We start from the raw sequence: 16645 nt of genomic DNA on the forward strand, positions 1-16645 counted from the left end.
CGCAGTGTCTTGCTTTCTTTTATCTATCACTATATTTCAGTCTATAACTATGCACGACATCAATAGCTATCAAGGGACATCTATACAGAATTAGTGCTACAATTTGAATGCTAATTTGATTTCCTATTCAATTTCATAATGACATGGGGACAATTAATTTTCGTTAATACTTGATGATTTATCGCGAAAGGGTTTCGAAGGAATGTTCAATAACAGAAATGAATAAAAGGACAAAATTATTGTCTGATATTAAACGATCTCAAAGACTGAGAATAAATAGAAATGTTTGTCGTTAGTGTTTATAGTGTACTTTATAACTTAATAAAGATATCTTTTTTTAAGATATAGCTTGGCATAGTTTGTAATTACCTAATTTTCGAATAGACATTCAAGTAAATGTTATTTGACATATTTTGATATTTGATTTTTATGGATGACGTTTGTGCAAAAACATATATATATATATAAGAGATTAATATAGATTAAATGAACAGTTGAACTGTGAAATATTGAATTAAAAAGTCAACTTTGGTTCATTTGAATTCCAAATACTAAGTACATGTTCTCATGGTCACATTATCTTCGTAATTTTTCACGTGTATTTGAAATATACACATGTACTATTAAGAGACATTCAGCATTCAAATAGAATTATGGAACATCATAACTGACATGAGCACTTTTCAAAGGAAGACAAATAGAATGAAAAAGAACAAAGAATATGTGCCTTCATTTTTATTTTCGGATATAATGTTAACTCTTTCCTATTTAAAGATTTTACTAACATAGAAACTTCTTTGCTCGCCATAAAAAGGTACAATAAACGCTCAATGAATTAATGCTTAAGTTGAAGGTAGAACTATTCTGTAACCTTGGCTTTAATGTATACGCTTGTGTTCTAATGAATACAAGAACAATAATGTAAATTGTTTGGCCTTCGCTCGTGTGTGTGTATCTAATCTTACAGATTTATGGTCTTATCTTTCTTTGTACTTAGGCTCAAATATCTAGCCTTCATTTTTTCCCTTCATTCACCGGAATGAATTTGACCACGTTTTTTAGTTCAGGTCTTTTATTCCTATTATCAACGTCAGTAAAGCCAAATTACCTCTTGATTGATGCTTCTTACTATTGCCGAGTAATGCAATTTGTACCCTCATAGATACTTTTCTTTCACATTTCAACAATCTATTACAGTAATTTAACGTAAGAGTCAGCAGTACAAAAACGAAATGATAGGATTTTCTGCTGTAGGTTGACACTTTTTTTCCTTACTTAATATTGAGAAATATTATAAACTCTTATTGATTTCAACTGAATGTCATTTAAAAAAATCAACAAAGATAAAGGTACTGACCATAATATATCTGAAAGAAGTGTATAATAACATAGGCAGCCATGACAATTGATCTATTTTTTTTTTTAAATAACTATTCAAAATATGTATTTGGCATAAATCGATCGGCCTTTCGATTTATTGTTGCAGGTGGGAGTCAGCGTCAGGACGGAAACATCCTGTATATTGATAAATTGAAAAGTGCGTTCATTTCGTGTTGGTATACTACAAGTATTTTAGTGCTGACACTTTATATTTATACTTAACTGTGGTAACGTTTCACCATTAGGAAACTTTGGCTCTTCAACTTCGTACTTTATTTATTCATTTTAACTTTTTTTTATTCGCGCGTCACTGGTGAGTCTTGATGTAGACGAAACGCCCGTCTGGTGTAAAGTTTAATACTGGTTTATATATATGTATGTGTGAGTTTATTATAAATTATAGACCTTTTTGTATCCTTTGCATATAAATTCAAATAATTACTATCGTTGTAATACTGGTAAACAGTTGTTGTCTCCTATGGGTACTTATTGATTCAGCTGCTGTTACAAAGCATTGATCCAACGGAACGTTGATCCTACCTGATTAAACTGTATTAAAGAAGTGCTGTCGTTATAGTTTTATTTGTTTGATTTGTTTTAATGTATTTTTCTGTTGTTGAATTTGATTTATATCATATTCTTTTGTAAGAAAGCGTACCTAACAATTGTCACTAAGCAATCCCTGTTTAACTTTATATATGTCCTAACAATTGTGGTAAAAACAATGTTTTTTTTAATGTAACTTCTTTTCTTTCAGATTTACCGTCAAAGATTACGGGATCTAGCAATGGCAAATGACGTCGACATGGTGTGAATCCTTGCACCTGATACATGTCAGTGCGCATGTGTAAATGCACAATACACAGAAATATCTGAATATCCTAATGTTTAAAGTTGTTGTTAAGCAACTTGATTGCTTAACAAAACATTTTGACTTTTATGTTCCATTGAAGTTTTCATTTTTCGTATTTTCAAAAATGTTTCTACAGTTTAAATATCTTGAAATATAAATTATTTATTCTAGAGAAATTGTTTACGTCTATTGTTTGCTATTTTGTCCTAATTTAAAATGTTATTTCTTATATCTGATATCAGTATATGTATTTCGTTCTGATTTATGTAAAGGAAATGTCCGGAAGTGAGAGTGATGTGACTGAGAGACAAAGATCTCTTTCTATTTATTTAGCTACTATGATTTTTAAGGTCCATGGTTCGAACAGTCAGTCAAATTTACCGTTTGTTTGTCATAAACATACCGAAGAGATATATGATTTTTTATTAGAATTTTTTTTTTATTTTCCTTAAAATACAAATTACATATTTTCTTAATGAAACGAAATGGTTTTTTTTTTATTTCTTTAACTTACACACATACACACATATAATTTTTATTTTTAGAAAGTCGCTGTTTTCTCTCTTTTGTATGATAAATGTTGCTGTTATTGGCTGAAGACAGATCAAATAAAGATTTTCATTCAATTGTGTATGATAGTTTACATAAAAGTTAATCAATGAAAATATTAAACCAATGAAATAATTTGTCAGATGTCATAAAACTGGGTAGGAATGAAGAAAATAGAAACATTTAAGAGATGATAGTGCGTCTTTCAAAAGTTTAATCTAGATAGACACCTCAAAATTACAAATCATTTTCCGAAAACAAAACTATAGTTGATCATTTCATAAAAAGTAGTATGTGTTGACTTCAGTGAACGATGATGAGAACCAGATTTCTCTGTCCTCTTCAGTAAAGCACCATGATGATTGCTTACGGCTTATGTAATTTTCATTATTACTACATAAAGGTCTTTTCACTTTTAACAGAAGTCTAACAAAACTAGTTTATTAAGCAGAAAACAATTGTATTTGTAGGTAATTAGTAGTATACTTACACTGCTCCAAGTTATTTTTTTTTGTAGCAGCAATCCAATACTACTAGCCTAACAGGGGGAGACCTCGAATCAGATGATAGTTTTAGAGCCTTCGCAAATGTCTTTCTGGAAAGGGCTATGCATAAAATAAATAATTTTGAAGATACCTTTCTACACAAATACTATTTCTACACAAATGCTATAATAATAGTACTTACTTTAAAGTTGACGATCAATATTGAGTATTATAATTATTAGAGAATTGATCGTTTCAAATATCTGTGCCGCGCAAATTTCATCAATAAGCACTTATCCAAAGTGATAAATGTTAAACTTTTAAATATAAAGATGTATGATTAGTGTTTTACGACATATACTAAATGAAGTTCAACAATTTATTCTTACCCAAATAAAATTAAAAAGATAGAAATTAAGTTATATTCGTCCATGCCAATTTCTTGCTTTGTATCAATGCGATTTAAATGTAAATAAAATATCTATTTTTCCTTTTTCTGTCTAATTTTATTCTATCTGTTGTTAAAAAGAATAAACCTGATAGTATTGGACTGTTTTCTATTTTTACAACGTTCACACATCACATTTTAATTGTTTGGTATTACAGTAGCAATTTTTAAATGGCTATTATCTAACAGTTTGCTTTGGATAAGGCCAACAGAAAATTAGTGTCGTCCATATTTACTTGTAACATGGTGCCATTAATGATGAGGATGATGATGATTATATCTTGTTTAACGTCCAGTGGAAAACAAATACATGTATAGCAGGACGGGAACATATTAATTTGATCTGAATACATACCTTGGTTTGTAATACACCGACACGCTGGACTATTCACTAGGTAACAAATGGTCTACAGGAGGACATATTCCATCAAATTATAACATATAACATGTATATTGACTTCGAGCCACCCAGTTTTAAGGCCCGATACTAGGCGGAGAAGCAGCAAATACTAATGTTCAAGTCTTAATGTTGACCTGACGGGGATCAAACCAACGACGCAGTTACAGCACCGAGGCGGTCAATAAATGTAAATGAATTCCTTCATGTATCATGCTGTATCAAACTCCTGATACATTTCTTTCTAAATTATAAAAAGCTATCATTTTATATTGACCATAATATCTTGATGTAAATAAGATATTACCGATCGGGATAACACCTGATGGGAATATCTATCCCCCATCGAGATAACGTCATCAGGAGTATATCTAATGCATGTTTTAGCTTTAATGGTTTGAAATCATAACTAGTAGTTGATTGTAAAGCAGTGTAGACGTTTTGGTGACATAAACATTTTCCTGTTTGTATAGTTTAACAAATTATCACACCATATAAAGAGTAAAAAGACACCAAGCAATAAAAAAATCAAAGAAAAACACCTTGACAACCACAAACGACAAAAATGATAAACAGATGTCAACAAAAAACTACAAAAGAAGCTAAAGATTGATATGACGAACCTTACAAAAAGATTAGGTGTTCTGAAAGTGTTAACAATATCTGCTCCACTAGTAACATCTTTCAATGAAAGATAAGTACCTTAAATATACAGCTGGGGAAAAATACATAAATGGACTAGAGGAAAAAACAAAAAAAATATTGGACAAGACAACAGAACCCACAAACAACCAACAAATGACTCCTTCTGAAAAGATAAAAAAGTATAAAAAAAAGTACCGAACTCCAATGCAAATTCAAAAAGGTGAAGTCCATAAAAACTGACAAAATCAAACGCTATCAATCAATGGAACAAATGAAAAACAACTGCCGTATTCCCTGACTTGGTACAGACATTTTCCAAGAAAATGGTGGGTTAAATCTGGTTTTATAGCTAAATAAGCGCTATCATACAGCAAAGAATAAAGAACAGCACAATGTTCTGATGGGGGAAATTAATAAGACTGTAAAACTGAAATATTATACAATCTGGGTCAACACTATCCAAAATAATAATTAAATAAGCGCAACCTGAATGTGCGAGTCTATCATATTGAAGAGTATACTACTACTTACAATAATAACTTGATTTAAAGAGCATATTCCCTGGTATCTTTGATGAGTTTTTTGGTTGACAATATAGCCCTTAACAGAAATATAAAACATTTTAACCTAAGGAAAAATGTAAAACTTATTTTATGTTGCATACAAAAGTTAACAGGAGTCACCAAAATAAAAATAACTTGACTGTACAATAGACTAACCAAACAACCAACACCCGATTCAGATGTAAAAACAAAGACAAACAACGTCGAACAACACATGGTCCTGAGATAGCCTGAGTTATTAAAGGTACACAATCTGATGGAGTTGATCAGTTTTACGCGCGCATAAACCTTACCCTATCTAGGCCATATGTTGAAAAAAACTAAATGCTTTAAGATTTACATTCATATCTAATATTTGAATTCCAGTAGGCTTTAATACTATTTGAAATTATATGATATACTATAAATGCATTCCTATAATTGAGAAAATAGAGTCAATGGATATTGCCTCTATTATTTTGTTTTCCTATTTGCACGGTCGCTTTAGAATTCTTTCATTCTCTACACCCAAAAAAAAACTCAAATTTGTAGATAATATTTTATACATGTATCACGTCACCGCAAGGTTCTAATGTAAAATAAACCACAAAAGAGAAGCAACAACCATGTAATCAATCTTAAATATTTACTAATTTGATACAAGCGACAATACTCAAAAGAATGAAATTGAATTACATATAACACACAAATGTATCTCCTGTCATTTCTCTGGAATAACTATGAACATATTCTTGAGGTTTTTATTCCCTGGTTATAAAAGTAGAAAAAAATAGCCAAATCAAAGAGATTTATTTATTTAGCATTATAGAAAGCATTTACTGTTTCGTCAATTGAGAGAAATCTGAAAAATACATTGTATCTAAATCACTCTTCTAGTAAAATTTTCATTCGATGATTGTTTTTTTCTAATTTTGTCTTGACCATCATGGGACATATTTTCAATAGACGTTATACGAATTTCTGATGAAATTATTGACATTATCATGTTAATGTCTTCATAATTCAGTAAACTTCCCTGCTGAGGATCAAAGAGAATGATGTTCTGAAAGAAAATTTATTATGTTTACTCAGTAGGGACCAAACGGAGAATATTAAACTACGATTATTTCTTTCAGACAAACTCTTTTTCATTTTCGTCGACAAAAACAGGTTTTGTGCAATTAATGCAGTTAGCAAATGCAACTGTTTTCATCAATTACTCAAATGTGAAAAAAAGCACAAAAATTCTGTATGCAATATTTCATATTCATATTAAAATGAATTGATACATGAATTTAATGATAACTACTTCATTAAAGCATTACGTATGATGTACGATTGCTTTGTACTATTCATATGAACTTTGATACGTAAACCAACAGCTGGTTTTCATTACTGTAACCCCTACATCGTTTTACTTCTTCTGGGTCGTTACTGTTGATGGTGTACTATTAAACATGTACAAATTTATTCAAAAGAACATCAGACTAAATGAATATAATGAAAATTGTCAGTGTTGTCCATTCTAGACATAGCTGTATAATATAGCAATACTCAAACTTACATATTCGACGAAAGATACAATAGCAACTTTTCCATTACATACTTTTCTTTATTAGATTGGCGATGTTCCTCTAGTATCATTCAATGACGTGTACAACTTGAACAGTTTACTAGATATTTCGTTTTATAGCTGACTTTAATGAGCAAATTAACCTTTCATTAACACAAAAGCTACTGTTATTTTATAGAAACCATAGACTTTTTTTCATACTTTCAAAAAGAATTGACAATCTATCATCGTTCCATTTGTAAATATATTGTTTCGGGTGCAAAATTAATATTAAACGGCATCTCTTACCCTGTTTCATATTACAATATCGTAAAAAAGACTAAAATATTGAAACATTATATATTTCAACACGGGAAAATTCTTACATCTTCCAACAGCACGGCATGGGCTACATGAGTGATACATTGATTATTTCAGTTTCTTTCGATCTTCTGACGATTTTAAGTTACTAACCTCTCAAAAACTACCAAATTCTATAAAATTTAATCAATTAAACCAGTTAGACATGCCGTTTCTTGTTATTTTTCTTCTTAATAAACTTGCTTCTTGTAGTAGCGAACACAATTTGACCCAAAGTATTTACCGTCTTTTATTTCCTTGTTCAAGTTAAAGGTCGCCCTTCTGTGTTTAGTGTGTGTTTTACTGTTACGGTATATCGTCTAGATAGACAAACAGGGAGACGTGCGCGCACGTAATACTGGTTTAACCTTATTACATTGGTGCATTTACAAAGTCTGTTATCGTGGCCGTTCAATTGTTGTGTGTTTTTTGCTGTGCATGTACTGATTTTGTGTCATGGATGTATACCCCATATCCTTTGTTTTTCTGTTACATCCCACCCGCAGTAGACACATTAAACACACAGTATGAACAAATTATAGTACATTAGATGACAGCGTGTTCTCAGACAATTAAGCATAATTAGCCTCTAAAATACTGTGTCTGCGCTAGCCGCATATCTTTGACAGAAATACGTCAACATAGGGTATGTGCATACACATGCCTACTTGTACTTTATCAAGCAGTTCCCGAGCTGCATAGCCTTACTTGATTTTCCACGTGGTACCGCATGAGAGTAGATCTTGGTGGGCATAGACCGACATGAAATAGAGCTGCTGAGTAATCAAGGTTCTTATGCATCCTAACTACTCAGGACATTTTGGGACGATAATAATATGACCAAAATATATTACCATTACCGAAAAAGAAATATGAAACGTATTTTTGCCTGTACAAGTTACCATATTGAGTATCCCCAAAATTGAAGACGATTTGCCATGTGTCGAAATTTGATATTTGATCTAGAGAAACATTTCCATCTGTATATGAAATCCTAGGACACGTGACATGTTACAAAGTAATAACTGATTCATATAACATAGCATATGTGATAGCAAATTCGATAAAAATAATACTCGAATGTTTAAGTTTTGTTTGATCCATCAATTGAGACTGAATATAATACCACGAATGAAAAACAAAACAATCCGATCACTCAAAGTGTTCATTTCGTCTTTAATATTTTTAAAAGATGCATTTGTTTGTAAAGAATGATTTCAAGTAGTTCATTAATAGGTTGACATGGACTCACGGCTGGACAAAGAATTCCATTCTTGTATTGACAAAACATCATATATATATATATATCCATATAGGAATTAAACCCGTGTTATGAAGCAAATGTGAAACGGGATAAAACTATCCCCCCTCTTAAAAATTAATGGTCGTTGCCTTTCTATTCCCCAAATGATTTTTAGTCTGTTTTCAACTATTAATATTTTCTGTGAATGCTAGATGCACGACTTTTTTTATTTCATTCTCTTAAACGTCATTAATTAGTTTAAAATCATTTATTTCTTGTGGACCAATCAGTGGTGCATATTTGGCATTTACAGAAGATGTTAACACGAGCGAATAAGTGAAATCCCATGTCAATTGAAGGGGAATGATTAACACACATACACAGGCACACACACCGTCACAAACAGCTTTGATTTAGACATGAGATAAATGTTTACGTGAAAACAGTCAACCAACAAATATATAATCACCAACTCAATGCAAATAGAGTCCAATATGAACGTTATATTGTCCACACTGTATAACAAACGTTAAGTGTTCTAAAACAAAAAAGTTAAACAAGCAACAAGTTAAACTGGGAAAACTGTCGCAGGTGGTTTAAACTTCTCTGTCTCTGGTTTAGTTGTGCATTTAATAGACCAAGGCTAGGGGTGTGTCTGCCGAGTATAGACAGATCGGGTGCAACCCTATCCTAAATCCACCCTTGAGATCTAGTTACAGATGAACTAATAACAGATCTTGCTTTGTTCATTTACAACCATCTGGATGATTAAACGTAATATGATTTGGGTGTCAATTTCACTATTTTTTATCGGTGGGGTGGGGGGGTCGCAAATACCCTTCTGGAGCACCTGAGATCACCCCCAGTTTTTGCTCAGTCTATAGTTTTCTATGTTGTGTTTTGTTTACTATTGTTTGTCTGTTGGCCTTTTTTTTTAGCAATGGCGTTGTCAGTTTATTTTCGACTTGTGAGTTTGAATGTCCCTTTGGTATCTTTCGCCTCTCTTTTACAATTAAGGTAGAAATTTTTGTATTTGTGTAATTTTTTTAAATCTTTTTTTGGCTGGGAGAAAGGCAATATATTTGCATTGGTATTTTCTTAGAATTGTTAATGAAAAGAAGTTTTTTTTTTTTGGAAGGGGGTTAGTTGAGCACAATTTTTAATGGGTATTTTTTTCTTCCTCTGACGAGTCTTATGTTTAGCAAATTTTGTTGAGTTATCTCCTTCAACCTTTTTTTTACACTTTTACATCGTACATTGTATGTCACGAAATTCCTATGTCGCATGAAAATTCGTGTTTGACATATGTCGTTGCAAGCAGTATTTTGGTCCTTGATGGGCAAACTTTGAGGCAAAATGCCATCGTCCCATGACAGCATTGATTAAGATAACATAAATATGTCACATTTTAATAAAAATTCAAAATAAAGGATCCTTCAAACGGGTCTTACGTATGATTTGTCAAGAGTACGTACAAATTGTAAGAAAGTTCTATTTAATTTAGCAAGCCGTCAACATTGTGTGTATATATAAACTGTGATGAATATAATATGTATACTGTCAGCAAACAGATTTGTGAATTGTCGACTTCATGAGATGTATTTAATTCATTATGATATCTCCAATGAATGGAGTTTCTTACAAACGATACAATGTAAGTATTTTTAGTTTACGTGACTGGACAAACTATGTCTATGTAGTCAAAATGGACTTTGGTCGGACAATAAATTCGATTCTTGTGTTGATAAAATGTATTTGAATACTTATTGTATACCTACATAGGGATAAGACCCATGCCATGAAATTCGGTAAAATAATAACTTTTCAATATTTACCAATTGTAAATGTAAACTTTCATGTAGATAGCTATCAGCAAAAGTTTCTAAATTGTAGTTTTTCATGCGATCGTGTGTATTTTGGTGTCGGTCTCTTCAATGACTTCAGTTGGTGTCAGTTCTTTTACTTTATAAGTATCACTGATCCAATTGGTTGGTAACAGTAGGTAATTTCTAAATCTATCAACGGAAAATTTAAGAAAGGTATGTTATAATCATGTCAGTGCCGAAGCACAGCTGACTGCTCAGCTGTTGATAATCTCTAGGACTATCAGTCTACCTACAGCAGTTTCTACCCAGGGCTTGATAAGGAAAATAACACTTTTTTTCTAAAGTATTGGTGCGAAAAAAGCGCTTCAAATTTCTGGATTTACCTACATTAGGAATGCAAAAACCCCAAAAAAATGAAAGCCAAGGATTTACTATAGAACTATATATAAAAATGATATTTTAATACTAGAATAAATGACCAATTCAATTCATGTCTTTGTAAGCATCATCTGTCATACGATTCCAGACTCAAATAGTATGTGTCAAAGCTAGTAATATGACAAAACTCGCAACAATGTCAAATTAACAGGGATGAAATTATTCACCGTAACAATCACCCAATTCAATTTGGCGACCAATCTTTACAGTTATACAATTAAAAACGGATGTATGTCTCTGTTAGTGTATAACTATGTATTTGTTAGTGTATACATCTTTTTCCGTGTGTGTATACTTAAAACAATCTTAGGGGAAACAAGATATAATATATCAAATCAAATTAGATACGTAACTGTTAAGAGTGGGGAAATTTGTGACTTCTCAAGAATAAAAAGTTAACAATATGAAAACAGCTATCAATGCGTTTGTTATTTGTATCCTTGTGATAATGGACATTTAGAAATCCACCTACAGACGAAATCAATAGACAAATGTTTATACAATACCTCCTTATCAAGTTTTAAGTCTTCCAGAGTCTAGATAAGTTGTGAACAAATAACATACACTACTAAAGATATGAAGATAGGGGCAGTATCAAGGAAGCAATCAAAAACCGTTAGGCTATGATAGATAGACAACATCGTGCAAAAAAAAAAGAACAGACGAATAACTGTTAATTACTCTAGCACTACAAAGAAAACTTAATATTGACCAACATGTATCCCGCCGAAAACCAGGAGTGAATTGCGATAATCCGGAAGAGTAAGCACTTAATTTTTCCAATATTTCAGTCAAAGACCAATGCATAACAAGCAAAAGAACGTGTTTTAATTCTAACTTTCGCTGTAAAGGTTGTTTCTAATGGTGTTCTACTAGGATTTGAAATGCATGTAACATCTCCTTTTTTATATGTAATGATCTGTCTGTATATGGTCCATTATTCGATGAGCTTCAAACGTCAAATGAAAATATATTTGTCTTTCATTGACACTTATGACGCATTCACCCGCCTACGATCGACTAACTTCTGATCAGGACAGTCTTCTTATTTTATCCAAATGTGCCAAAAAATGAATTAAACCACATTTCAACAAAGTCTGCTTCATATCTGAACATACACCTATCAATTGACAATGGAGGAGCTATATATGAAGCGACAGCAAAACAAAATTACCAATTAGAACATTTCCGTTTCCGTACAGTAACATCCGTGTGACGCCTGCTAAGTCTACTATGAACATAAACAACATTCTCTATTCAATTGTTTGTTTGAAGAATCATGATTTTTCATAGTATATGTAAGTAAATTTTTGACTTAAACTGCCATTTTGATCAAAACGCAATTGAAAATATGTCGACATAAATGCGATACGTTTTGTTAAGATTTGAAACTATTTTTCATATGTTGTTTTTGTATGATTATATAAAGACAACGATAATGGGTACCTGATGACTTCGTAAGTCATATTTCCAATCACAATATGTGTGTTCATTCTCAATGTTTGCTGTGTTCTCATAAATCGTGTGTATGTATTTGGTTCAAATTTTCTGATACTGCTTAACACTTTTTGGTTGTTGGTTAATTTTCATAGTCAAAAAGGGGGATGTAAGATAAGAACCAACATTTGGCAAAAATAGCAAAAATTTCAAAAAATGAAGAGGTTGATTTGATCGGACATTTTAGTGTATAGGGCATGACACATTGTACAAACACCTGTCTATTGCTGAAAACTGTATGTTGCCCGCTAGATGTCCTTTTGTTATTTTTTATGTTGGGTTGCTGTTCCATTGATGTAAAATACACATTTCCTTTTATTCATATCCAGTATAAGTTGCAGTGAATGCGGAGGATTCGTGACACCATATAAGTAATATTAAAAGTTACTATCGGTAATATTAAAAACTATGATATCATCTCATAAATGTAACAAAGTTAAGTCAGACATTAGTGCTGTTCTTTACATAAACTAGCAATGATGGTATGCATTTTTGCAATCAAATAAAAGATATTCAAAAAATTATATTACACATATTACGCTTCATACAATGAAATGTTAAGAGGTCGAAGGTAATATATATTTTTTCAAACATTACGATCAAAGTTTCTGCTAAAGGGGTTTCGAAATGATATATGTACGATTTCATGATTAAAATGAAGGACTCAATTAAATGACATATTTTCCGACAAAAATGAACAGGTATAGCCATGTTAGGCAAGTCATTTATAATACCAATTACATTTATAAATTACAATTACATGATGATTAGAACACTTCGAATGATGTTTGCAAAATCAAAAAAAGCTGTGTTCTTTCACGATTAGAAATGCGGTACCTGATCATCTTTTCACGACCAGGAAGCTTTCGCAATCAGGAATATCATATTTTTGCACTTTTTTGCGGTTTTTTATTTATTTATTTATTTTTTTTTTTGCAAACTGTGTGAATTAGCTCCTGCAAAACAATTCTCAGAGAAACATTGATACTGGAATTAAGCGACCTTGTTCAGAGAAAAATAATTCTGTCATTCATGTTATGAAATAGCCCATGCGTATGTATAAAACAAGGAGATTTAGTATGATTGCAAATGACTTGGATTTAACCAAACTATATTAATGTCACCGCACGCCCTTCAATAATGAGTATAACCCCTACCGTATAGTCAGCTATAAAAGTCCCCGCATGTCAAAATGTGGAACAATTCAAACGAAAAAAAACCAAAGGCCTGATTTATGGCAAACAATATGACAGACAGCAACACACAACAACCACTAAATACAGGCTCCCGACTTTGGAAAGGCACATATAGAATATATTTGTGATCGCTTTACCCTCCGCTAACCTGGAATAACAATTATTTCCGATAAAGGATTTTTCACGATCCGATCGCATGAATTTATACTTGATCAACGTTATTATACTTTCACGATCGTTTTCTCGATACACCGAATGCTTTGCATACCGGTACCGGAAAACGGTACATTCAATAACCAAATAACAATGAACCCAAATCCGCCGTATTCTCTGCTCGTTCACAATCAATCTTTTTTTTTCGATATTCACACATTTATAACTAATGTATTATTTCTCGTTTCACACTTTCCGCATATTAGTTTTTGTATTCTTGTAGAAACTTTCTAAATATCAGTGCACTCTAGTTCTTTAAATGCGTATAATAACTAGAATTATTACTATTATTACTTTCATTTAAGAAGATTTAAAAAGTGATATATTTACATGTTTCGCTTGACTGTAAAAAATCAAAACCGGAGAAGTGGAACGTTAACGTTCAATAGTTCATGTCGATTTTTCGGTCTGATGGAAAGCTTGACATTCGTTTTACCTCAGATTATATAATGAGTTTTTTAACGTTTCATTTGCATTGATTATTTCATGGCTGGCTGAAGTTTCGTAAGTTAAATATGTTAGAATTACTATTGGAACCTAACTTGTTTATTTTATAACTGAAATTTTGATTCTAGCAGGTAATTTTACTGTGTAATAAATCGAAAAGCACTTGAATTATTTAAGACATTGTAGACGAATGAGTGTTTAACTTTAAGCAGGTAATTTTTAATGTTACTAAAGATAATATCACAATGATGTTATACAAATATGCACACTACTTTGTACAAGACCGGACTTGAAATGTAGTTAGAATACACGGTAAAAATCAGTTGAAAGACATGAATCATTATTCTGACTCCGAGCCGCACAGTCTTGCTTTCTCTTACTCTTAAAGAACTATGCTTAGACATTAAGAACAACACAATTTCTTCCGCTTCTTTTCGTGAAATCCTTATAATGCAAGTCAGGGCTTTACACGTATACAGTAATATTGTTATTCATCCTATCTTCTGCACTGTAATTACCAACTGAAACTTGATATGTGTATGTACCCATAATATCATAATGTTGTTGCATACAAATGTGAACTGTACGTGTGCAGAATCATAACTACGCATTGTTTTTTTTTTTATATCCTAGCTTAACTAAGAGCGGTTTATTTTGATCATTGCGTCCTTTTGTTTTGTTAGTTCGTTCTTTCCTTTTTAATCAGCGCCAAAGAGAAAAAAAAACATCTAACTGATAGACATTATTATTGCAATGGTAACCTACAAAATTACTTTTACTCAATAAGTTAAAGATAGATAGCGACACGTTTGCTAGCTGAATTAAGATATCAAATGTTTCTTTGAATATTATTTTCTTCTTTTTCGTTTATTTCAGTAGTCCACTACAATTTTTGATTTAAATGATTTCTGGAATTTCCCATCGCAAAACATGGATTTTTGCTTTAACTTTTCAAATGGGAGATCGGGCTGTATCGGATTTTTCTAACAACAATTGTTTTGACTGTTCAAAATTTGCTTTTAAAGTCTATCTTTAGGCTTTTTTCATCTCGAACCTGGTTCTGTATCTACTAGACCATAAAAATATATTGCATATGTTTCACAGTTATCAGTGTGGATTTGGACACTTATAGTTTTTCAGTTGATTAAATAGCACTTAATTGTCAAACCTACATGATTTAGCACAAAAACATACTCTTTTAACAGTGATCATAGTGAAGAAATATCATCTCATTTAGGAGTTTGATTATAACAGTTTGATTGATCCATGTTGTTTGTTTGAAGACATCATATGAAGCGATGAATATTTAATGTACAAAATCTTCATAAATTTGTCAAAAAAATATCTTAAGGTGTATATAACAAAATTAAGAATGTAAACTCTTCTTTCACAGGCCTTGTATTGTATTGAGTGTTCTGTTGGGGCTACTTTATTTATAATAGATAACTTTATTGCAAAAAGTAAAACCCTAACGGGTTAAAATGCAAACAATACATGAATTACAGCTATGTTCATGTGCATAAGACACATACAACACATGAATTAAGTTTTAATCGAGTCAAGTTTATAATTAAATAAGTATATAGATAATTGACTATTATAGCTCCCACTATTCTAATTCGTCGTTGCTTCAACTATTAGGTTCCGATCCTTTCTTTATTTATTAAGTACCCTGATTTTAACACACACCTCCCTTTATTTATCGTAAAATTGTAATTTTGTAGATGAACTATGACAATGAATGTCGATAGTATATTTGCAGTCATTGGAGAATTCGGTCCATATCAGAAGAGAATCTATTTTTTACTATGTCTGTTTCCATTTGTGACGTCATTTCAGATTTTTATCTCAACCTTCATTCTTGCAACGCCTATGCACAGGTAAGAACGTAATTTTAAAGTGCTGAAAAATGTTCTTGTAATTCAACTTCCTTTGGACGCGATGAAAAATTACCGTGTATTGTTGACCTTGAGATGCATTTTGGTTGTTTTAGTCTTTGGTTTGCTATCTCGTTGACCTATGTATATATCCATATCTCATTTTATTTTGGGTCCTCAATGCTGTTCAACTTCGTACTTTAATTGGCCTTTTTAACCTTTTTTGATGCGAGCGTCACTGATGAGTCTTTTGTAGACGAAACGCGCATCTGGCGTACAAAAGTTTAATCCTGGTATCTATGATGAGTTTCTTTAGTCATGTTGTAATTTTACTTTCAGGTCCTTTTTATGTTTGATTGATAAAAAAAAATAAGGAGATGTGGTTTGATTTAGCAATGAGACAACTATCCAGTAGAGTACACATGACGTGGATTTCAGCAACTATAGGTTATCGTAGGGCCTTCAAAAATGAACAAAAGCCATACCGTATAGTCAGCTATTTTACATGGCTATGACATGACAAAATATGAAACAATTAGAGCAAAAAGAAAACGATTTATGAAAAAAAAAACAATGAACGAAAATCAAGTTAACAAACAGCAATCAAGGACATCCTCTGAATTACATGGCTCCTGACTTGGAACAAGCACACATAGAATACGGCGACGGAATTAAACATGTCTGTGAGCGATGAAAC

At 31.8% G+C, this 16645-nt stretch overlaps 2 protein-coding genes across 3 annotated transcripts in view; one reads left to right on the forward strand and one right to left on the reverse strand.

The window, feature by feature from the left end:
• LOC127724750 (uncharacterized) overlaps positions 1-3814 on the forward strand; it is a 35856-nt gene extending 32042 nt beyond the window's left edge. For both annotated transcript variants that reach the window (XM_052231847.1, XM_052231848.1), the window contains one exon: positions 2138-3814. In XM_052231847.1, coding sequence (XP_052087807.1) covers positions 2138-2194 — 57 coding nt within the window. In that variant the 3' untranslated portion in view covers positions 2195-3814. The remainder of the gene's footprint in view (positions 1-2137) is intronic.
• The window catches only part of LOC127724703 (E3 ubiquitin-protein ligase parkin-like), a 558693-nt gene that overhangs the window by 310677 nt on the left and 231371 nt on the right, over positions 1-16645 (reverse strand). The gene's annotated exons all lie outside the window — the stretch shown is intronic.

The sequence above is a fragment of the Mytilus californianus genome, unplaced genomic scaffold (assembly GCF_021869535.1).
Source record: "Mytilus californianus isolate M0D057914Y unplaced genomic scaffold, xbMytCali1.0.p SCAF_14, whole genome shotgun sequence".
In the NCBI taxonomy this organism is placed as follows: domain Eukaryota; kingdom Metazoa; phylum Mollusca; class Bivalvia; order Mytilida; family Mytilidae; genus Mytilus; species Mytilus californianus.